We start from the raw sequence: 23,982 nt of genomic DNA, 5'->3' as shown, positions 1-23,982 counted from the left end.
GATCGCTCATTTTCACGTACCTACACATCTTTCACGACGCCTCGGTGAACGGTCTGTTTTATTTGTAGTCACTCTATTCGGCCCCCTCCACATTGCTTCTCTCTTTCCAGTAAATTATCTGTAAGTTATTCCGTTCTGCGAGTTCTGCTAATAAATTCTAATAAAGTCGTCCATCAGTTGAGTATATTACAGGGGGTGTGATCTCCGATCAACACGGTTTTAGCTGGCAACACCAAGGAATTCTACCGCGTTAACGAGATGGCGCCAGGTATCGCGAATTAGCTCAATAAAAGGCACAAACTGCAAGTGGTAAAGGCCTGCGTTACTACATGTGGTCATGATGATTAGGTAGCTGAAAGATTCTATCAGTACGTGTAATCGCAATGAGTGAAGTAAAAATACATTATTTGCATAGTTTTTTCTGAAGGTGTCTTCTGGCGTCATCGCTGTGACGCCTACTTACGTTTAACGAAAATCAAGTAAGCGTATTTCTAGAGACTGCGGTTACACATAAAATCACATTCACGTCAACATGTGTTCTCAAGAAATATAAAACCCGAGCGGGAGTCACGCCTGTGCATTGAGCAAAGCTGTGTTCTTCCGTGCTGAAAAAAAGAAAAATAAAAGTGAGAGGAAACCCACACCAGTAAAGGTTTTCTGCACTTCAGTGCAACTAAAGATGAAAGAAAATGAAAAAAATGAGCCCAGAGTCCAAATTATTGAGAAAAAATAATATATGTAAGCACAATTCTGAAGTTCCGCAGGAAAACCTAACTGGCCTTTGGTTGGGTGATAAGTGGTAGTGACCTCTATTCGATGCTCATAAATATGGTTAGCAAAAAATGGCCGAGTTGCAGAAAAGTGGAGGCCGACATGCACACGTGGAATGACAAGAAAGTACACAGTCCGGGACCATCACTTGCGCATACGAGGGAAGGTCAAGTGGAATGTAGTGAAAGGAAAAATCAAGGATTGAGGTACGAGGGTAAAGCATGCGATGGAAGTTCATCTTATTGTGTTCTTTGCTTGATAGCCTTTACGCTGTTCAGTTATGACGGCAATATTGATAAAATGTCATCTTATATTGCATGAACACCAAGTCGGTTCCTGTCTTGCACAAATGCCACGTTGCTCATGTTTTGTGACAACTTCTTAGTAATGCCTCTTGCATTTTGTGTTTTGCATATAATGCTTGTAAAGTTATTATAGTTGATGGAAAGAGGCCGAAGGGGGCAGCCGAAGAAGAGGCTGAAAGACGATGCCGAGGATTACCTAAGTTCGAAAAAGCTCAAGAGGAATGGGTCAGCAATAAGATGAAGCGGAGAGAGGTCATCAAAGACAGCCACTTCACATATAAATGGGATAAGCTTCTAAAACAGAAAAACAAGAGGCTAGATGACCAAATTTCCCACCCATAGTCAAAACAAGCTCACTTCAAGAGAACCAACAACGACTGACTATCTCTTCGACTAGAAGACGAAACCAAATCGTGTGAAGAAACACAAAGTATACTGGTTGCTGAATTTCTCTTTTGACGTTAACTGACAGCGACTGGACGCACATCCCAGTTTGTTCTTTGTTGTAAGCGGTCGCATGCACATTTTCTGCGTGGCGCCAAATAGCTCTCCGATGCGCCATGCTATAGTGGCCATGCCTTTAGAGGGGCCCATTACGGTGTGCCGGCTACCAGTTTCGACAGGAGAGGGATTTTATTGCCGTGTCCAAGCAGGCTCTCCTTCCCTTCCTACTCACGTCTCCTCTCCCTCAATTTCGAAACTAGGCTCGGAATGAAAACGTACGCCACGGAAGTATGCGTGTGCGTTTCGATCGGGTAGGTGGCGCCACAAGTCGGCATCACATTTAACATTTGCAGAAGTAGCTGCCTCTTCCGTCATGTATATTGATAGGCTAATCGATTGCATTGTTCATTCTATCAACACACCGATATTCATGTGAAGGCCAAGCTGCGTTGCGCTTTACTGTGTTATGTCCCTCATTGCACTTTGAAAATAGGAGCTCGCTTCGAGTTACATTTTAGAAGTTTCCTGGTTTGTTCTAGCGAGTGCGCGGTCCGCCAAGGTCGGTCTGGGGCCCTCCTCCTTGCGTGGTGCGGAAGGAGGGTGGGATAAACAAACGGTGCCTGTCGATCCGGTAGTGCGAGCGGTTCGATCTCGCGGAACGGTGAAGGTGAAAGGCGCGAATTGCGAAACGGTTCATTTCTGCACGGCCGTCTGTAGAAGCGAGGCGACATGTCCTCACCTCGGGAGCTCGACATCGTCCTTTTCGGGGCCACAGGCGTCACGGGCGTATACGTGGTTGAGGAGCTGCACCAGGCCTCCGAGGGCCTGCGCTGGGGAGTCGCAGGCAGGAGCGCTGACAAGCTTCGCCAGGCGCTTCGCACGGCCGCCAAGAACCTCAAGCTCGAAGGTGAGCGCGATGCGTCACGTGCGGCGGCCGATTTCCTTACGCATCCGGCATTTCTTACAAGGTATATGCCTTTTATTCGTAACGATTTATTTTTACACACGACGGGTGATGTCTTTCCACAGCTCCGGACTGAGGAAGGTACACATCGCGAACACAAAAATGTTGAAGGCAGAGACAAGAACATGAACAAGTGCTAACTTTCAACTAAATTCTATTATAAAGAATGGTTGCATATACATAAAGACATAAATCGGTTACAAACAAAAGGATTGCACCAAAGGTCACGTCGCATGGCACAGATACTGCATCTCTTTCTGCGAGAGGGCTACTGATGGCGTGATGGGACACAATACAAACATATCAAATCAATTTCTAGCGCCTCTGTACTACCTCCCGTGTGATCTGCATGGAGAGGCTGTCAATAGTTACAACATTGCCAAGCTCCGGAGTCCAGTGGCCGCCCCCTTGAAATCACAGTCGTGACAACTTATTCCCAGCGTTTCACACTTCTGACGGACGTTCTCCGCATGCTCAAGCATTCATTCATTCATTCATTCATTCATTCATTCATTCATTCATTCATTCATTCATTCATTCATTCATTCATTCATTCATTCATTCATTCATTCATTCATTCATTCATTCACGCAATGTCCGCTCTATCTAACGTAGTAGCGACCGCATGACAGGGGAATCTGATAGTATTGTATAAGTTCCGCACAATCAACTTACATGTCGGCGTGTAATGTCTGGTGCAGTAACATTTTCCGATGGGTTCGTGGCTCTACGCAGCCTGCCTAATTTTAGGGCCGCTGTGCTTCAGAGCTTGACTATGTAGTAATTATTGGCAGCCACCCCATGCAAATCACATGGGAGATAGAGGCGTTAGAAATTGATTTGATGTGTTTGGATTGTGTCCGCATGCCATCAATAGCTGTCTCGCAAAAAAAGGAGATGCAGTGTCTATTCTACGCGACGTAAATTTGGGTGATATATTAGCCTTCTGTTTAGAACCTTGTTTTTTTCGTGTCTATATGCTAACCAGTATTTCTAAAAAAAATTAGTTGCCAGTTGGCGCTTGTCTGTGTTCTACCTTGCCCCCGTCTTAGCGCTTTTGTATTCGCTATGTTTTACCAACTACCCCAAACCCATGCCTTACTAAGGTATATGCATCCTCCATAACTGCTTGTTCTGGAAGGAACCACTAGTACCAAAATAAATACAACTTCCGCCCGGGCTCCAGAGCGTGTCAGGACTGAATCACGCTGAATCATTTCCGCTTCTTTTTTGCAAGACGAGCACATACTATGCGCCATGTAATTGTTTTTATTTTGTTTATTGAAACATGGGGCCGTAAGCCTTAACTAGGCTTTTACCGAAGTGGACAAACTAATCTAGCAACTGGATACAAAAGATCAAAATATCCAGCACATGGAAAACATGCGCACTGCAACACGATGCATCACGGGAAGTTAAAAAGAAATGGCATTGATTGTCAAATAACATACGGACTGCGATACACGCCTAACCTGTCGCCATGACTCGCATCTAAAACGCTGCAAAGAAGAACCGCGAATCGACACAATAAAGTCAACACGATAGTGAAAATTAAATAGTAAGAAGAAATAATATCAAACTGAACACTTGCGGGGAATAAATCAAGACATCGTAGCATTTATCTATTGTATGTATACTGAAAATTATGTAGTTCAGAATTGCTTTGTTGTCAAACCCAATGAAGTTTTTCGAGACCGTCCGCAGTATTTTCAAATCGTGGGCGTAACAGCGCTTATGTACACGGTCAAAGGCACAGCGAAGAAGGCAGATTTAACAACCACTGAGTCGCAGGTGCTCCCGTTTTAATGGGACAAAGGCTTATTGCATTAGCTGCGCATGCGTATCAATGCACCAGTCGGTGGCTTCGTTGCGAATTCTTCCATTTATTTGTCCACAGCCTTGACCTTGTTGCGTCTTAACCCTTTCCCTACAGTGCGATTTATGGAATGTTATATTTTGAAGCTGCATGACAAAAAGGGCTACAATTTCGATCCCGCTTTGTCAAGGTTGGTAATCTGAATAATATACATTGGCAGTGAATGATATTTTCATAACTCTCCGCATAGCTTCAAACATCAGTACCGGTGCCTCCACAAACTACCGCTGCGAAAACGAACATACACTGTAAACAAATTTTGTCTTCACCCCTTGTCTAAAGCGCAAATTGCTTGGCTAGTTGGTTCATAATGATTATAAAAGTAATGTATCTGCCTTCGCTGGTAACTTCACCTTTGTAAGTACCTGTTTTCAGCATAACTTGCTATTAGAGCCTGTAAGGAAAAAATAAGGTAGGCAAAATAATGCAGCAGTAATTGGGAAAAGCTGTATTTTGTAGACTATTACGTATTCGCCGTTCTTTCAATAACAATACTATTCGGCGAGAAAAGTCTAATATCAGAGTTTGACTTAATGCTCCCACGAAAAAGGACCTTACTTAATGCTGTCATGAAGCACACTAAGGTTGCCAAAAGGAGGCACGACAGATACTAAGGGGAGAGGAAGGGCAAGGCAGAAAGCACTACTGGCAAAAAGTAGCTAGATGGTTCGCAAAAAGAACAGTAGAGGAAAAGTCTGAGTTACGAGGGAGAGAGTGAGACCATCTTTTCATTGCTCCTTCGCGACGTCTGAAGAAGCATTGGTTGTGGAATGCCATCTCCACTGCAATTAATACTCATGATGACGCGTAGCCTGCTTGGCCCTCGCTTTTCGGTTCCACCAGGCTGCAATCAAGTCGTTACGGCCTCATACTTCGTCGCTAACTGAAGGCGCGAAAATGAAACCACGCAGTTCAATAGATGCTCCATTGCGTAGGCAGCACCGTACGCGGCGCGTTTCAAGCGTGCCTGGAGCCCGATATTGCTGTCGTACGCTTTTGCTGTCTCTTGAGGCCTCACTTGCGCAGTGACTAGAGATTGTAACTGAGAGTTGGGAGCGATCGGAGCGGTCGGCGCGAGACAACCGCAGAAGAGAACGCGGGCCGCAACTTCTTAGAAGCGAATAGGCCTGGGCTGGTTGGTAGCTCGTCATAATTCGAGAAACATAGCGCAGGAACAGTTAAACGAGGACAACGACGGGGCAGAAAAAGTGTTTCGTATCCTGCGTTGTTTCTCGCGTAACGTTTCCCCTTTGCCGTCCTGAACGAGCTGGGTCACTTACATGCACGCCTCAGCTGTACTACTGTAGGGATCTAAAACGGGACGGTCTATTGTTGCCGTCGTCATTGGGGAGCGACACAGTGATGTGCCGCCTATTTGTGCACTTCGGTTCTGGACCTGCGAGCTCGCAGCGGCCGCTCTCGAAAGCTACGAGAACACCGATTTTATGAAATGCCTCGTCGTAATGATACACTGGCTGGAAGTCGATTATGTGAGAAAATAGTTCGTAAACTTACATGAATATTGAATGCAATATACTGACGTTTTGGAACCTCGCGATATTTTGCTGGGAATTTAGACCAAAAATAAATTTGCAGTTCTTTACCGTTTAGTTAATCGAACAGCTTTAATACTGAAAATTTGATGCGAATCGAACAGTAAATAATACTCCCAAACTATTTGCGGTTTCGAACATTTTCATGCACCTATGTTTAGGGCACCGTATTTCGTTTTCATTGAGTATAGTATATTGGAACAGCATGAATACACCAAAATGTTCTAGTTCAATGCTTTACCCGTCTCTTTAAGCTCCGCAACAATGGAATCCTACGTTTCAGCACGTGGTCGCGTGTCCAGATCTCTTCCACAGCAACCGCACTTCGACAGAGATGAGACGAATAAACTGTCTTTACTGAACTTTATGTGAACGTTAGCTCTCCACTACAGTGTATGTCGTGGCATCTGTCATACACTAGAAAATGTGATATTACTTGGCGTAGATCTAATTAAGCGATTGTTGCGACCGCATGGCCTCCGGCATAGGCTGTAAAATCCCCTTGACGCAGCTCATCGTTTGCCTTCTGCACATTTCCCAGTCACGTTTGAAGCCGCAGCGAGAAAAAAAAAAAATCCAGTTTCTCGCCGTATCCTGGTGAGAAACAATCCTGGTGCTGCAACATGTATTTCACGCAAACTACGCAAAATCACAATGCCAGCAGACATCCTACTTCGAGATTAAAAAATTTTAAATTCACTACACAGAGCTTACTAGGGATGAATGACGCCGTTGGATCTATAAACTGCACAATACGGAAGCCACGTTTCCATCCATTGTTGGTGATTGCTTTCACGGCAGCTGTGTACAGCTCTTTCTCTCTGTATTCCTCTGAACATCTGACAGCTCAAACTATCATCCTAGCAGCAGCTTCTGTTTTCCATTGATCAGCGCGTTGCGAGTTTCGGCTCGTTTCTGTCCGCGAGCTGCTCGGCGTCCAGCACCTGTTGGACCAACACGCCTTCCGCGCCAGCGTCAAGGCCAACACTCGGCATGATATCCTCCACGTTGTCGCCGCTGCCCCGTTTGCTGCGTAATATTTTCCCACTCACAGCGACTGGACTCTTATCCCGGCCTCCTCTCCACCGTCGTGGCAGGCTTCCTCTCTACGACGAGCAACCCATTACGGTTACCTTCTCGGCTGTCGTCGCGTCAGCCTCTGCTTCTTCGCTCTCGCCATCCCGGGCACAGTATACGGTCGCGCTAACAAACGGGAGATCCGCTTGGGTGAAACACGAAGGTCGCACGAGTCGTCAACGTTGAGCGACGAGAGAGAAGGTGGGGGGATGGCTATGGTGAAAGGCACATTAATAGCGTGGCTGACGGTGGGCACATGAAACGGGCCGCGAATGTAGGATGAAATGAAGGGTGCTAAAGGGGTAGGGTCCCTAATAAATTTCGGTTATTGGAGCCCTATCACATAGTGCGTCTGTCTATTAAATTTCGCCATCTTCTAAATGCAGCCCCACGGGCACGGTTCGATCCATTGACATGAAGATCGATCCTCAGCTCCTGTAGATCTGCCGGCCAACGGCATACATTGATCCAGTGCATCAGGTGAACGCATCCCAGGCAGCACTGAACATTAAAAATAAATGAGTATATTTGTTGTCTAAGTTACAGCAAAATGTTACATTGGAACATTGCATTAATGTGAAAGTGCAATGACGGCCTACAACAGACGAAAATTTGGTGGCTGGCTAGCCCTTGCTGCAAGCGGCGTTGACCTACTGTCCCAGCCCCGTAAGGCTGGAACAGCCACCCTTCACCACTTTCATCCCCTCCGCCTCAGCGCACGTCAGATCCCCCTGAAGGAGGTCGAAATTACTTCGTAGCCCTCCACTATAGCTCCTCTTTCCGCTTTCACTCCAACGTTGCTCTATTTCCTTACTGCGCGGTCCAGGTGTCCACAGAAGAAATAATGGGATGGATGCGGCGCCTTTTCTTTCATGTGAACAAATTATTATTAGTCTGAAGCTTTCTGTGATCACAAGCCTTTGTCAAGTATGATGAAGGAGGTTAGTTGCTATACAGATTCCTTTCGGGAAGACTGTGCAGTAATTATATGCGATATAGATACGCAGTGCCATCTAGGCAAAAGCTTAAACTTGCACTGATTCGCAATTTCACTATGCGCACGGTGACAGAGCAAGTAACCGAAAGAGATATATCACTGCGCATGAGAGTTGGTGAGCGTGGTAGATTGTTTTGAGCAGTAAAAATGGTTCCCTCGCTGTTTTACGTGCTTTAATGATGAGAACGCAATTCTAAATGTTTGCGCTTGACGAGACGGGTTCTGCAGGCGACTTCGGCTGGGCATCAAATTTATATCGGTACTCCCTTGATGGGGCTGGGACAGGTATGTCACTGCCGCTTGCGGCGGGGGCTAGCCCGTCCGAATTTTTACCTGTTGTAGGCCGTCATTGCACCCGCCACCAAGCATCGGGGCTGCTTATCAGCGCTGTCATAAAGCCAAACAAGTGAGTTGGCACTTTGCAAAAGCAGCGCTCATTACAAAAAAAAAAACTACAAAAAAATCCAAAACAAATCGAGAACTTAGCGTTTTTCTATACTGGGTAACTCCAGATTACAAAGTTCCTCGACATCATCTATTAGACCTTCGTTCGTTTCGGAACACACGTGAGCTAAGTATCACGCGGAGAGGAGGTTGGGAGATGCTTCACATCTTACACTTTTGTCACGCGGATATGAGTTAATATTAGTGGCGCATATCCGCTAATCGGCCACTAAATAGCCGTTCAATATTCAATTTTTTGAAATTGGTTGTGCCAAAAAAAAAAGCCAAAATCATTGTTGTACTCATCGGTTTAAAAGGCAAGGATCGCCACACGGCGTTGTAGGCTGCTGGCGCGATCGCAAAATAACTCGGAAACAGTGAGGCAGTGTCAGAAAACGCCAGAAACGTAACAAGCAGCCTGTGGCACTGTCGCAAAAACATTGCGCATGTCACATGCATCAGATGTGCGACTCGCGGCCTAAGCTTGTATATGATGCGGTTCGGTTTATAGATTTGGACTTCTTGAAGCGCCTTCGAGCTATGAGAGACGCCATTGGAGGGTTTCGGATAGATTTTTTTTTTTCGAAGAGTTTGCCACAAGGCATAAGTTGGGAAAGGGGGAATGGGATGCAGGAGATAGAAAGTTAAAAGAAGGAGTGCAGTCCAGTTGTGCTTATGTATTCGAGAAGGTTGGCAGTATAGCGATTGTCCATTGTCCATTTCTTATAATCACTATCGCGATTCCACCGCAGGCCCACCTTCATGATTATCCGTTGCCTGATGTGCGTTGTTGATGGACACGTCCACAACAAGTGGCGCACATCGCAGACGTCAGGTGGAGTGTCACAATGAGGGCACCTGTCAGTCACTGGTAGGTCTTTTTCCCGCCATCGATGTCGAACAGATGGGGTCAGAGCCGCCCCTGCCCGGATCCGGCGCACTGTCACATCCTCCTGCCGAGTAAGACTACGGGGGAGAGGGTGCGAACACGGAGGAATGAGAGCGCGTGTTCGGTGGCGCAGAACTTGCGAATCGGAAACGTGGGACAGGAACGGATCTGGGGGAAGAGGGGAAGGTGGTGGATCGTCTGATGTGTTTATATGAGTCATAGCATCTGCTTGTATGTTATGTGGATCACGAGCATGGCCGCGAATCCAGTGTATGCGAATAGGACATGGGTACTTTGAACATAGCAAATGTATGGACTGTGTTATTTGGAATGTGCGTCGAACGGCCTTAAGCTGTTTAAGGGCAGTGAGAGAGTCTGTGTAAAGATGAACTGCATTGAATGTAGGAACTGGTGGGAGGGAATGTAAGCATTGTAAATTGCTTGAAGTTCCAGTGCCAGAGGGGTGCACGTATCCGCGGTATATGTCACGTGAGTGTTGAGATGCGGTTGAGAGGGACTATACACGGCAGTAACTCCTCGCTCTGCAGTATGTGATGCATCGGTATATAATATGCACCCTTCAGGCAGATGTGTGGATGATACCGACGGGGAAGCAGTGGGGCGATTGTCCGTGAGCTGGCAGTACGACCATGGAGGTAGTGTCTTTAAATGATGTAGTTGTAAAGACTGTTTGCGAGCTCTGTTTGCCATCCGCTGATCAACGAGTTCAGTGAGCGTATTTAGCTGGCCATACTCCTGAAGTACTGGTATGGGTGTTGAACCACTTAGACCTATTTTACAGGCGCTGACAGCGCATATCGCACGTGTGCCTTGCTCCTCGCCTCCGTCAAAAAGTGGCGGCAAGGTCTAACTGTAGTTCACGTTCTTGGGATCAGTACCACGAAGCCAGCGCAGTGGGACTTAGCTAAGCACGTTTTGAATGATCTGATCAAGGTTAAAGACAATAATGATATTGATGGTGTTTAACAAATAAGCCTACGCTGTTCTTGTCACGTGTTCCTGTTTTCTGAAATTTTAAAGTTTTTTTTTATGAAAAGAGAGAAATCATTTTTTTTTTCAACCCATTTACAATTTTTGTAAATGCTGCATCTTTACTTGTGCGGCGAATGTGCCACCCAGGTTGAAGGTCTTTGCAAAGTATTAAAGTTGTGTGCCTTTACAGGCAGCGGGCTTGCAGGCGGTTACAGGATTCCTTTAAAATTTGAAAGAATGTTGCATTTGCACTTTTAAATGTGTATTATGAACATTAAGAACACGTTATCTTGACGCTTATTTGTGACATTTCGGGAACGGTATAAAAAAAGGACATTAAAACAGTGATTTAAACTTTAACAAAAACAAGAAGTAGCATTTTTTCCATGATTCGAAGGTATACCGGAGATGTCCACACCAGCCACCTCAGCGACTCACCTACCGCGGAGGCGGTCAATAAAGTTTTTTACACCAATAGCTTAGAATAACGACTAAAAAAATTTGATAGCTTAAAGTAGTGCGCTCACAAGAAGCCTTGTTTGAGAGAAAAGCACGAGCCGTTTCGGTATTGGAGTAGCCAAAATTTCTTCTGCAAAGGCAGTCTGTCCGAGGATCATATACCTGCAAGTTGACAAATTTCACGTGAAGTCCCTGCGCGCGCAAATCTTGCATTTTAAGCATCAAATATGTTTCCCTTCCTTTCTCGAAGCAAGCGCTGCACGGGAACAGCGGAGAATTAACTTTAGGGAGAACATGGCGCTCGATTGGAAGTCGAACCTAAATGGAACTCTGCGAAACTTTCCCTCCGTGTATGCGTAGTCAGATGCACGTTTTAGCAGTGAAAAGCATCACCCAGCATATTGCCATGCGGCTGAGACGACAGAGATGGCGGGAGACAACCAGGCTGGCGAAGGACACTAACGATTTACTGGACGAGTTTTCAAATGGGGAAACCAGTCGGCGCAGACGATAGCGACAACTTTCTTATAGGGTCATTAGGTTAAGAATAGCTCATATGCCCCATAGCATATTGGAGCTGTAAGGAATATTGTAGGGGGTCCGCATTTATTCCGGCCAGCTGCACTTCTAAGATCACGCGGTAAAATGCAATTTGCTGCATTTCGCCAGCATCGTGATACGGCCAGCTATGGTCGGGACTGGATCCTGCAAGCTTGGGTGTAGGAGCCGAATTCCATGGTACAGAGCGAATTTCGTAATAAAGAACGCCATGAGGGTTGTAACCGGTGGTAAACGGTCAAGAGTGGGGGGGGGGGGGGGGGCGGTGAAGAGAACCCAGGCCCTGGTTCCGCTAACTGTAGAGATGAGCATCTGTACAAGTTTTCTGTCTATGGTAAATTCGGCATAGTATTTTCTTTTGCAAGGACGTTTGATTTTACATCGAGTGGAGATTCGGTCTTGTGTGTATGGTCCTGTGCCAGGCACGGACTGAGATACTGCTAATGTGCGAGTTTGTGTTGTGCAGAGGATGCCTTGGACAAAGTTCCGGTGATTGTGGCCGACGTGGCGGATGAGGCCTCCTTGGTGGCCATGGCGAAGCGTACCCGTCTTGTTCTCAACACGGTCGGACCGGTCAGTATAGCGCACAACTTGGTGCGCATGTATTTTGTATTACCGCATGTTAACAGTACTCGTGTTTGCTTGCCAGGAGTATGGTTTTCTGGGCACCTAGCATGTTTACACATATTGATCCCACATACTTGTGCAGTTCCACGTTGCTAAGCATGGTTACGGCATAATTAGGTTGGTGTTAGCGGCGATCTGCGAATACTGTGAAAGCAACGAGCATATATGTCCAGTTACTCTCCGTTGCATATTCACAATATTCTTGTACACACAGGCATGAATACATCGAGTACAAGAAGGTTGTGTAATAAAAAAGGGTAAATATTTATGTAATTGTGCATGAGAACCAAAACACTGATGTGCTATATTTAGAGACTACGACAAAATATTTACGGGTACGTGCATCATTGACGCAAGTCTGCGGCAGGGCCAGCATTTGCATACAAACGTTTTTGCTAATTATAAATACCTTTATTTATGTTTCTCGTGGTGCGCTGTGATTTATGAGAACCATTTGTTTAATGCTTGGTATGAACATAAATTTTAGCAATTTAGCGGAATATTGTGATCGCATGTTTTAAACATTGAGCTGGCCACAGGAAGTGTACACCGCCTGTTGTCAGGTAAACGTGATCCTAGGCTCATTTTAAAAGGGTCATCTTTAACAACGCTGTATTGTAGATTAAGAACTGTAATATTTCACATCTCCCTACGCTTACTTTGCGGTTCGAATAACTGAGCTGTACGGCTTAGCTCATATAATCGGTGTCAGAATAATTACATCCCTCAGCATTACATGATCATTTCTAGTGGATCGACTTGTGACATATCGTTTTGGTGTGTGTGTGTGTGTGTGTGTGTGTGTGTGTGTGTGTGTGTGTGTGTGTGTGTGTGTGTGTGTGTGTGTGTGTGTGTGTGTGTGTGTGTGTGTGTGTGTGTGTGTGTGTGTGTGTGTGTGTGTGTGTGTGTGTGTGTGTGTGTGTGTGTGTGTGTGTGTGTGTGTGTGTGTGTGTGTGTGTGTGTGTGTGTGTGTGTGTGTGTGTGTGTGTGTGTGTGTGTGTGTGTGTGTGTGTGTGTGGTGAAGGACCAAAGCTTCTTGCTCATGCGTTTTGCTCTAGTTCTTGGAGAGTTGCAATTCTCGCCTTCATTTTGTTACAGCAAAAGCTACTACAGAACCAGTGTCGTCGTAGATTTCAGCATTATACCGTTGAATATACAGCGTCAGTCAGCCGTTAGTTGGTTGGTTTGGGGGTTTAACGTCCCAAAGCGACTCCGGCTACGAGAGACGCCGTAGTAGAGGACTCCGAAAATTTCGACAACCTGGGGTTCTTTAACGTGCACTGACATCGCACACCACACGGGCGCCTTGCTTTTCGTCTCCATCGAAAAGCGGCCGCCGAGTCAGCCGTTAGAAAGCAGTCACTTAGTGGGATGGTTTAAACGACACCTCCAACTGTCGACATAGTGAAGAGAGGGAAATATCCTCCTCTAGGTTTGGAAGAGATGGGGGATAGGAAAAGTCAAGGAGAGTGGGGAGAGAGGGGGGTGTCCTAGTGGTTAGAGCGATGGAATACACAACCGAAAGCCGACTGTCACAGGAAGAGCTCAGAGAGCGACTACCGTGCAAGGAAGAGATGATAAGGAGGGCCGAAGAATGCACAACCTTACGTGTGCTTGAAGGTGGATTCAAGGGGATCAGTGGTTTAGGCCCTCGATTTACTAATTCGAAAAGCGCGGTTGCGAACTCGTCTGCGGCGGCCGCCTTTAGATGAAGACGAAATGCAAGGCGTCCGTGTAATGTGTGCTTTGAACTACCTCAGGTGACATGATTGAAAAAATGCACTGCGCTAAAAAAGACGACAACACACTTGAAGAACTGCACAAGTGCAGTGTTTAAGCGTTTCATCGTCGTCTTTTTTAGCGCAGTGCAGTTTTTCAATCATGTCTAATTGCCAACTCGCCCAATTTTATACCTTACCCCAGGTGGTCGCCACTTCATGAGCCTTCCACTGCACCTCATAGCCTGAGTCGCTTTGGGTCATTAAGCCCTATAAACCACACCAAAACAGAATACAGAGCTATAAGGTTATGTAGCAAATTTACAGGACTAGCTTTCGCTCCCATTAAACAAACTTGTCAGGAACAGCGACATGTTCTCTCTAAAACTGCTGGCTGCATGCTTATGGAGATATTCAGAGACCTGCTGAAGTAGGAACGGTTGTGGTAATGGAAGATGCTTTAGTAATCGGCGATTCGCTGATGACAATGACACACTAAGTAACTCGAAGGACGAACTGCAAAGCATGATCAATGACATTATTCGTGCACTAAGCCAGTAAGCCTCACCCTTCTAATTTTCCCCCGATCCAGTACCGCTTCTTCGGACGTCAGGTGGTTAAGGCGTGCGTCGAGAATGGCACCCATCACATTGACGTCAGCGGAGAACCTCAGGCAAGTTGAGCTCTGTTTTTGCATCCCTTGCGCACGAAATGGTGCTGAGCTAACAATGCACCACATTTGCCAACAGTAAGGCTGCATGTTATGCTCCTCAGAGGTGCAACGGAAAACGTATGCTGCCTCTCAAGGTCTAAATAAAGGAAAGTTTAGGGGACCCTTGCTTTCACCTTTACAGGTGTTTTTTTTTTATATTTAGGAAAGCCATGATGATCGGACTATACACAAGAGAAGCAAAATATGCGGCCTGAGTTTGAGAAATAAATTTCAGTCCAATCTATAAAGAAACTCATTTCTAAGCAAACAAAGATTTGAAAATAGGCATTTGTGCGTATATGAAGAATAAAAAGTTTGTGACAAAGTAGCTCATTGCCGCCTAATAAAAAAAAAACTACTCAGTCGCAAACTTGATACAGTTACGCTATCTAGACAGCAGTTTCTCGTTGTTAATTGCTTTTCTTCGCCCCTTACCTGACTTAACCTCCGATGTCCCGCCAGGCAGTGTACTCGGCTCTTTACTATTTATATATATATATAATAATAATTTTCCTGGCAATATTTCTTATAAACTATGATTTTTGGTACGATTGCATTATCTATCGCACAATTAAAAAGGCGAATGACAATCTTGCTCTTCAGGCTGGTTTTGACAATTTTTAACTGGTGCGAAGACAGTCAAATGACCCCTAACGTTAGTAATTGGAAGGTTATGGCATTCGCCCGCATGTAATCTGTAATTGTTTATTAAATGGCTTGATTGTACCCGGGTTTCATCCTACAAATATCTAAGTGTTCATTTCACGCCCAACCTATCATGCTTCTTGCACATTTCGATCATTTATAGCCAAGCATCAAAGTGATTAGGGTACTTCCGCTGTAATTTGCGCGTCTCCGTCCGTCCTGCGCAACCATTCTTATTTAACCTTCGTTCATTGGCAGCTAGAATTTTCTTCATCGGTCTGGTCACCGCATCGGACTATCTTGTCAACTAGAATCTCTATAAAATGTAACTGCTCGCTTCATATTGTTTCAATTTCCAGCATTGCACAAATAAACACGACATTTCCCTTCGGCCATTAGAATTTCGTCGACAACTTGCCCTCTTATGCCTCTTTCAGAAATATATTCTTAAGCCGACACCTTGCCCCTTTTCCTTGATGCTACGTCACGCATATCATCACGGTTACATAATAATGTAAGCTTTCGACGATTTTCTGGCAAAAGGCTTGTGCTCAGGGCATCTGCACTCCCACGAGTCATATCACAATCGAATAGGTAAATACAATGTTTCATGTTAGTGTCTTCATCTTTGTTTCATACACTTGTTCTATTTGCCTGAGTGTATGATAATGTATTTTGCCGTAGCCTGTAATAATTGTTATCTTTTACTCTTCATGTGCCCCCTATATCCACGGGTTTGCCATAGGAGCCTGTAAGGTATATTTAAAAAATAATTTGTTAAACTTATTTATTCTTTAAATAAAATTATCCATATTATGCTTACAATTAAGTACTTGGAGTCTATCTCTATTACTTTTTCAGGCGCTATTTCGTTCCCAGCTTACCTGAAATAAAAACAAGAATTAGGGTTCCAGCAGAACAAAAATGTGATTTTCTTCAGGACTCGATTGGTACAGCCGCATTCAAAAATTGAGTTAATATCAGATCACGCAAAACGGGAGAGTCGTATCATGCTCACAGTGCATTGTGTCTTCCGGAAAAAGAGCTAATATGGTACGTAGTCTGGATCTGCAGTTACTACTTGTCCTAAGTAGACATATTCGTCTAGTACTTCCAGTGCTTCGCTATTGTGCTGTTGTGAAGTGCTCTTCCTCCCCGAGACTGTTGAACATTACCTTAGTCTTCTGCATATTGATTTTCAAGCCTACCTTTACATTCTATTATTTCTTTTATTTCTAGTATTTATTCCAAGCTAACTGTTGACATTTATCTTCAAAGAAATCGTTAAATTCGTTTTGTTTTTTTTTTGCCAATGACATCAAAAGCATTGCTATCATGTCTGGTTGGGAATGCAAGGTGCTGGATGGTTCGATTTTTCTCACGCTCCCATTCTGAATTGAGAAACCCGAGTTGGCAGCTGCTGTCGAATCATATATGTCACGTGGCCGCGTGACGCCACACAACTCTACCACCTATCGGTTCCCGGCTGCCACCGGCTCAGAGCCTACTGTGTGATGTTTCGCTCACAACGTCGATGTTGGATTTTCTAAAAAAAAAAGGCCTTTAACGCCGTTGCATTAAAATTTTCGTTCCTAGTACGAAAGGGCAAAATATTCTGCTATGTTTTGGACAAGAGTTTCTCGGCTTCTTCGACTCTATAATGCTTTTCTTCGATGATAAACATTCTGCGGCGGCAGAGACCTGTGCAGTATGATGATCTGTAATATTTCACCACTGTGATAATGACTTAACGCGCTCGCATGCCCGCTTTTATGATGCGTCTCTCACCCACGTCTTGTGCAGTACCTGGAGCAGATGCAGGTGGAGTTCTACGACGAGGCTCTCGAGAAGGGAGTCTTCGTCCTGGGTGCGTGTGGCTTCGACAGCATCCCGGCTGAGATGTGCCTCTCCTACATGCGACAGAACTTCAAGGGTACGTGTCTTACTCCTTTGCTTCTGCCCTCGCCCCCCCCCCCCCCCCCCGCCCCCTAAACATAATGGAGGAACATACATGCAGTTCCCGCTCTATAGCCTACTTCGGCATTTCCGTCGAGAAGTTCCACAGGTAACAACACCGCCCCTGTCGGTAGCCGCGCGAATTACCTGTCGAGGAGAACGCAGACGAGGAGGGAAGTTGAAGACAGGGAAAGCGAAGGCAATGAGAAGAATAATGTGCATTGACACATGCGATTTCTTCGTTATACTCAGAATTGTATAAGGTGCGCACGTAGGTCCTAAAGACACGACAACTAAGAGGAAGCTCGTGCCATTGAGGTGAGCCGTAAGAGATCACTGATGGGCTGCATTAACCATTGAAAATACTGTACGCGGCCTCTTTACCGGTGCGGACGCAACATGATGCAGAGGAATTACTTTTAAGATGACGTATATGCGTGCACGGAGTTTCGAAGACAATACATGCCGAAAGCGGATGGCCTTCGGTGAGTGCAATGGCATGAATACAACTAATGACGCGCTCCAAGGGATTCCGAGGCATGCGCGAAGGGTCTGATTTACGGTGTTCCGAGTATGCAAAACTGTCTTGCATTTGTGTGAACGTGTAGCTGTGCTGCACCTCGAAATTTCCTAAAAGAGTAGGCCGTACATGTCGAGCGCTCAATAAACCGACGAACACCATAAATTTCCGCCAATGAATTACTGCCGCCTTCCGCCCTCTGTCGAGAAATTTGGGAAATAAATCAATAGAGGTTTGCATTATTTGTCTAAAAGAAAAGGTGCAATGCGATATCCACGGTAGTGTAACAGCCCTGGAAGTGAAGTTGCAAGACCAGCACATGAGAAGGACAACGGCGTTACAAAGAATCGTTCCGGCGGGCGCAGCTATTTGGACCAACTAAGCTGCATGCGCTGCAGCTGCATGCTTCGGCTGCATGCGCTCCGACCTTGCGCTTGGAGATAGCAGAAATCATGGTTGCTGTGCTGTGACGTCTGGCACCCACCTGTAAACGTGGAGGTGTCATCTGCAACCACAAATATAGGGAGGGTATAGGTATCCGTTCTTTGCGAGCACGCGATGGTTGTCAAAATAAAGAAGGTTGGGCTTAGAACACCGCAGTGGGCACGCCCCTGTAGGTATAATGCACAGGCATTATTCCATACTCACAATGGATGAAAAATGACCTTTAGGTCTAAAAGTATTCTATCCAATAATCATCGCACTATAGATTCCAGCAGCCTTCAGAGCATCCAAGGGGGCTTCATGAGTCCCAATGTCGTTGGCACCGTTGACATAAAGAATAAGTGCCACAAACATGCGCCTCAGGTGTTTCTGTTGTCAACAAAACTCTGGCATTTCTCAAACGTCACCTTCGCCTCACCTCGCATCACGTGAAATTGCTCGCCTACAAGTCACTCATTAGACCTAAACTTGAATATGCATCCGCCATATGGGACCCGCATCATATTAACCTCATAAACGATCTAGAAGCCGTTCAAAACCGCGCTACAAGGTTCATTCATTCTTCTTACTCGTACGACGTCAGTGTTTCAGCCCTAAAAGCTAAATCAGCACTATCGCCTCTTTCCGTTCGTCGTCGCATAGCCTCGCGCTATCGCTGTACCATAAATTCTTTCACTTATCACTTAACCGTGCCCCCTACATCACGCCAGCATCTTACATTTCCCACCGCACTAGTCACACGCTTCAAGTGTTTCGCCCACGTGCCCGAACTGTTACTTTTTCAGCCTCCTTCTTCCCGCGTGCAGCTAAAGATTGGAACGGCCTTCCCCAGCATGTCGTCGACATCACCTGCCCTTTATCGTTTGCTAGCAATCTAAACAACATTTTTTGTATATGACCACATATGTTGCATTGTCTTCTACCTTTTCTGCTCATCCCACCCCTTATGTAATACCCCGCGAGGGGTCTTTAAGGTAATAGAATGAAATGAAATGAAACAGCTGAAACGAGACTAATGGTTCTGTCAGCAAAGGAGTGGCAACGCCGAAAACCGGCCATGGCATTGGAATTGATTTCATGTAGCTTAACACGCCAGTAAATTCGCTTCAGAATGATTCTGTCCACCTCCCATCATCGTGATCAGCAGGATATACCCATTCTAGGCAGAATGTATTTTCCATATTCCTCCAATTTATCCGGTGTCGTGCTAGCTGCATCTACTTGACCCATGGAAACTGCATCTATTTGACCCTCCCCATAGCCTCGTCCATCCACCCAACTTTCTGTCCCTCCCGCTACGCTTGCTTTCTTTCGGAATCCAATTTTCTGTCCTAAACGACCATTGCTTATCCTTTCTTCGCACTACATGCCCATGCCCATTTCTTGAATTTCACTGTATAGAATGTCATGAACACCAGTTATTTCTCTGACGTACTCTGCACGCTTCCCATCTCTTAGTGTTACACCTACCATTTTCTGCGAAAATGCGAATTTAGCGTGCTAGCGTCGCATTCCATTTACTCATTATCACATATTAACATACTCTTTATCACATAGCCGCTATCTTCCGCATCATGTCACACCAATCTCAAAAGGTTAAATCCTGCCTGCCTTGCCTTACCTGCGTGCCTTGCCTTCCTTGCCTGCCGCTGGCAGAAATAAGATTAGTTGGAGGGATGTATTAAATGCCTTTCCTTGCGCTCGGTGTAGTAAGGCAACTACTGCTGCTGCTTACGATGATGATGATGATGATGATAACATCTCAGTAATGGGAGCAGCTTCTGTGTCACGTTTTCCTCCAATTCTGCAGGTTCTAGAATTCTTTAAACCAGGGCTGTTAAAAATGTATACAAGAGCCGAACCTTGCTCTAGTAATCACCTCTCCGATTCGGTCATCGAATGCGCAAGGTTTCGCTGCCCGGCTTGCACGCTAGTGGTACGCACATGCGAAGCAAGTGGTTCCGGTTTTTGTTTTTCTCTGATATCTCGGGGGTGAATCTCCCAGCGGCCATGAATCACAGACGCTAGCGCCAAATTCCCCTTAAGTTACGTTCGTAGCGGGAGGGGGCGCGTAAAAAATGGACTTGACGGGGGAAGCTGGGACAACACACACACACACACACACACACACACACACACACACACACACACACACACACACACACACACACACACACACACACACACACACACACACACACACACACACACACACACACACACACACACACACACACACACACACACACACACACACACACACACACACACACACACACACACACACACACACGTCTTTCGGGAAGTGGTTGAGGAAAGGGGAGGTGACGATTTCGAGTACATACCCACACCACGTGACAATATCACAGGTGTCTCTACAGTGCGGGCATCGCGGAGCCAGCAGGAATGAGATGCACAGCGTACAAAAGCCATGAAGAAGATCGCGACTTTGGTCAATAAGCCAACACGCCAGGCGACCGACGCAGACGTTGGTTCAAATTCACAACGAGCGGAGTCGGAACGGTTACGGCGCTTCGCGCACTGGAGCAGGCGGCGCCACCGATTCGAGGGAAATATTAAAGCGCTAGGGAGAAGTCCTCCTTCCATGTTTTGCACTTTCGCCTCCTTGTATGAGAAGGTGCGGCGTATTAGATGTGACGAAACTGCCGCTGAGTTTAAGCGGCCTCCGTCCCTTTCAAACGGTATGGCGCTCAGGATACTACGTTTGCAGTTCGTGCGTCACATTTACAGGTTGTTTGGTGCAAACATCACGAAACTGGAACTTAGAGCAGCGCTTTTCTCACACGTTTCCTGAGCAGCTGGTCAACCCGCAGCAAGAAGCTATGTTTGGAGAATCTGCGGCCTATCTCATTGACCACATGCATGGGGAAACTTTATGAAGGGATTGTGATCAGACTTCAGAACTATTTCGAAGATAAAGGTCTCATGACACACACAATGTTTGGTTTTCGTCCTAAGCTATCGACGCAAGGCTTCCTTCTTCCCCTCAAAGAAGAGATTCTTAGCAACATGCCAAAGTATGGAGAGCACGTGATCATGGCTCTCGACCACAAGGGGTCATTCGACAATGTTAGTCATGAAGCCGTACTATCTGGTGAGCAACCTACATTGCGGGCGAAAGATTTATGGTTATGTGAAGGGCCTCCTTACGGATAGGACTGCGACAATAGGGAACTGGGTCTTGAAATCGGACAGGATCAGGATGACTAACAAGGGTATGCCTCAAGGATCTCTAATCTCGCCCTTTTTCTTCGACATCGCTATGGCTAGTTTGGCGGAGAAGTTGAACGCCATAGACGGCATTAGGCACGCAATGTATGCCTATGACATAACGATTTCGAGGACGGAGGGCTCGCTAGGTTTCTAGGAGGAGAGGCTACAAGCAGCCACCGACTGTGTCGACTGCTACACAACGGCTAGGAGACTTTCGTGTTCGCCCGAAAAATCTGAAATTCTCAGAGTAAATAGGCCTCGATACGACAGTAAAGTTGACCTCACCGTTATGCTAGCCGCGGCTCGCATACTAGAAGTGCGCGTGCTGAGAGTGTTGGGATTGTGGATTCAGTCCAATCAGAGATCGGACCACACGATCAGATTGCTATGATCTGTTTTCCAGATAACGAGAATGATTAGGCGAGTGACCTATAGAAGAAAATGGATTAAGGAGGAAGACATACTCAAGTTTGTGCGGGCGCTTGTGGTAAGCAGAGCCACGTACATTCTTCCATATCAACGCCTGAGCCAGATGGAGAAAGAGCAAATGGAAGCGATCCTGAGGAAGGCGTGCAAGGCAGCGCTGAGACTGCCAATAAGAATGTCAAACGCAAATTTATTGGCCCTTGGCTTAACAAACACATACGAAGAGCACACGGAAGCCCAGCTTGTCTATCAGAAGAGGCTACAACGCACTACGGCATTACGAGCTCTCCTCCCGGAGACTGGGCTATCATGACTACATGCTGGAGATTGACCGGACGGTAGACATACCGGACGCGATCCGGTCTACGTTTGCAGTAGCGCCAATTCCCGAGAACATGCATCCTGTCGTTCATCATGGTTGGCGTAGGGCCATCTTAGCCAAGACCTATCAGAATAAGAACACCGTCTATGTAAATGCGGCGATGTACTCAAACGAAAGAGATGCGGTGGTGACGGTGACATATTTTCAGCTAAAAGAAAAAAAAATGAGCGCCGCGCTGCGGAACTGCCCTGTGTCTGGCGCCGAGGAGGCCGCTGTTGCTCTAACGGTTGCTGAGGGCAATAGGGTCGGGCGTTCGCTAGTAGTTATGATCGATTCACAGGACGCTTGTCGAGGATTCACCAACGGCAGGACTGGCAAAAAAGCGGCCGCCATCTTGAAGGCTAGCGAGATAAGCGACTAAAAACAACTCATACTTCGGGCTTCGGGCCACGAGGGCACTGCCGGGAACATCCGGGCTGATCTCATAGCTCAATGGCGCACTTCCAGGAAACCAGAAGACACTATCCTCCGCCCCACAAGATAAGCAGTCAGTGTCTTGGCGGCCGCTACAATCAAATTCTTACCCATGCCTGTCTTTATACAGCAAGATACATGCGACCGTAAACAGGGACACATGTTTCTGGCATGGACAGAAACCGACACTTTATCACATTACACGGGCCTGCCAAAAAATAGATGCAGAGCCTATAACCCACAACGCCACGCTGGAGCAGTGGGACGCTGCACTGTGCAGTTTGGTGTCGAAAGACCAGCTCTGTCTGGTTGAATGGTCCAGCCGGGCAGCAAAGGCCACGGGAGTCCTGGAATGAGGACCCAACTGCGGGGGCTCTACATTACCTTTTTCCGTTAAATAAATTTTGTTCTCGCTCTCTCTTCCTCCCTCTTTTCGTTCTTTCGCGCTGTTCGATTCGGAAATGAGAGCAAGGTTTTATATGCCCTGTCTTTTTTTATAAGTGCAGTGGATAATTTATCTGCTCGTGTGCAGGTGACTTGGACCAGGTGGAGTCATTCGTGTTCTTTAAGACTGGTCCAGAGGTGAGAAACTGCGCAATCTTGCTTGTTTTTCCTGCTTTGAGTTTAGGTCGCGGTTTTAGTGAACTCATTGCATCTTGAGAACGTGAAAAATTCAAAAGTATCGCTTATTTGTTCTTCGTTGAGGCTGCAGATGCAACGCCGGTGCCTCCCATGTTAGACATATTTGTGGCACAATGACATCAGTTTGCCTAGTCATTTTAACGTGTAATCTTGACACCTTTAACATGCTTACGGGATCATTACTGGTCAAAAATTCAGATTATATATAATTCAGTTACCCGCCGGGGTGGCGCAGTGGTTACGGCGCTCGACTACTGTTCCCAAGGACGCGGGATCGAATCCCGGCCTCGGCGGCCGCTTTTCGGTGGAGGCGAAAAGCAAAGCGCCCGTGTGCTGTGCGATGTCAGTGCACGTTAAAGAACCCCAGGTGGTCGAAATTTCCGGAGTCCTCCACTACGGCGTCTCTCATAGCCTGAGTTGCTTTGGGACGTTAAACCCCACAAACCAACCAACCATATAATTCAGTTAGTTTTCGGTGAGTCGAACTGCGTTTCTTCAGGTCTCAAATTGTCGTTTATTATTGCACCAGCAGCTGTATCCCGTCCAATGAGATTCGCTTGACCATTGAACGAAATATTGGGAGTGAACAAAAAATACTAATATTCAAAATTGTTGATCGCTTGATTGATTTATAGGAAGGGAAAGGCACGGTAACTGTCTCACTTGTTTTCTGTGGACACCTCAACCACGCCGTAAGGAAAGGGAGGAAGGTGGGAGGGAAGGTGGAAAGAGAGTAAGTGGAGCCTTAGTGGAGGGTTGCGGAGTAATTTCGAGCACCTGGGCATCTTTAACGTGCGCTGACATCGCACAGCACACGGACGCCTCTTCGTTTCGCCTCCATCGAAACGCAGCCGCCGAGGTCGGATTCGAACCCGGGTACTCTGGCACAGTGGTCGGGCGTCTTACCACTGCACCACCCCGGCGGGTTGAGT

At 46.3% G+C, this 23,982-nt stretch overlaps 1 protein-coding gene across 1 annotated transcript in view; it reads left to right on the top strand.

Annotated features, from left to right (window-relative positions):
• Positions 1-2,065: 2,065 nt before the first annotated feature.
• The window catches only part of LOC146177521 (saccharopine dehydrogenase-like oxidoreductase), a 45,962-nt gene continuing 24,045 nt past the window's right edge, over positions 2,066-23,982 (top strand). Inside the window, exons 1-5 of the mRNA XM_084580493.1 lie at positions 2,066-2,427; positions 11,797-11,903; positions 14,268-14,348; positions 16,836-16,965; positions 22,941-22,990. Coding sequence (XP_084436619.1) covers positions 2,250-2,427; positions 11,797-11,903; positions 14,268-14,348; positions 16,836-16,965; positions 22,941-22,990 — 546 coding nt within the window. The 5' untranslated portion in view covers positions 2,066-2,249. The remainder of the gene's footprint in view (positions 2,428-11,796; positions 11,904-14,267; positions 14,349-16,835; positions 16,966-22,940; positions 22,991-23,982) is intronic.

The sequence above is a fragment of the Amblyomma maculatum genome, chromosome 10 (assembly GCF_055883805.1).
Source record: "Amblyomma maculatum isolate TAMU_Amacu chromosome 10, ASM5588380v1, whole genome shotgun sequence".
Taxonomy (NCBI): domain Eukaryota; kingdom Metazoa; phylum Arthropoda; class Arachnida; order Ixodida; family Ixodidae; genus Amblyomma; species Amblyomma maculatum.
Note: the sequence above shows the minus strand (reverse complement) of the source record. Positions and strands in the feature narration are given on the sequence as shown.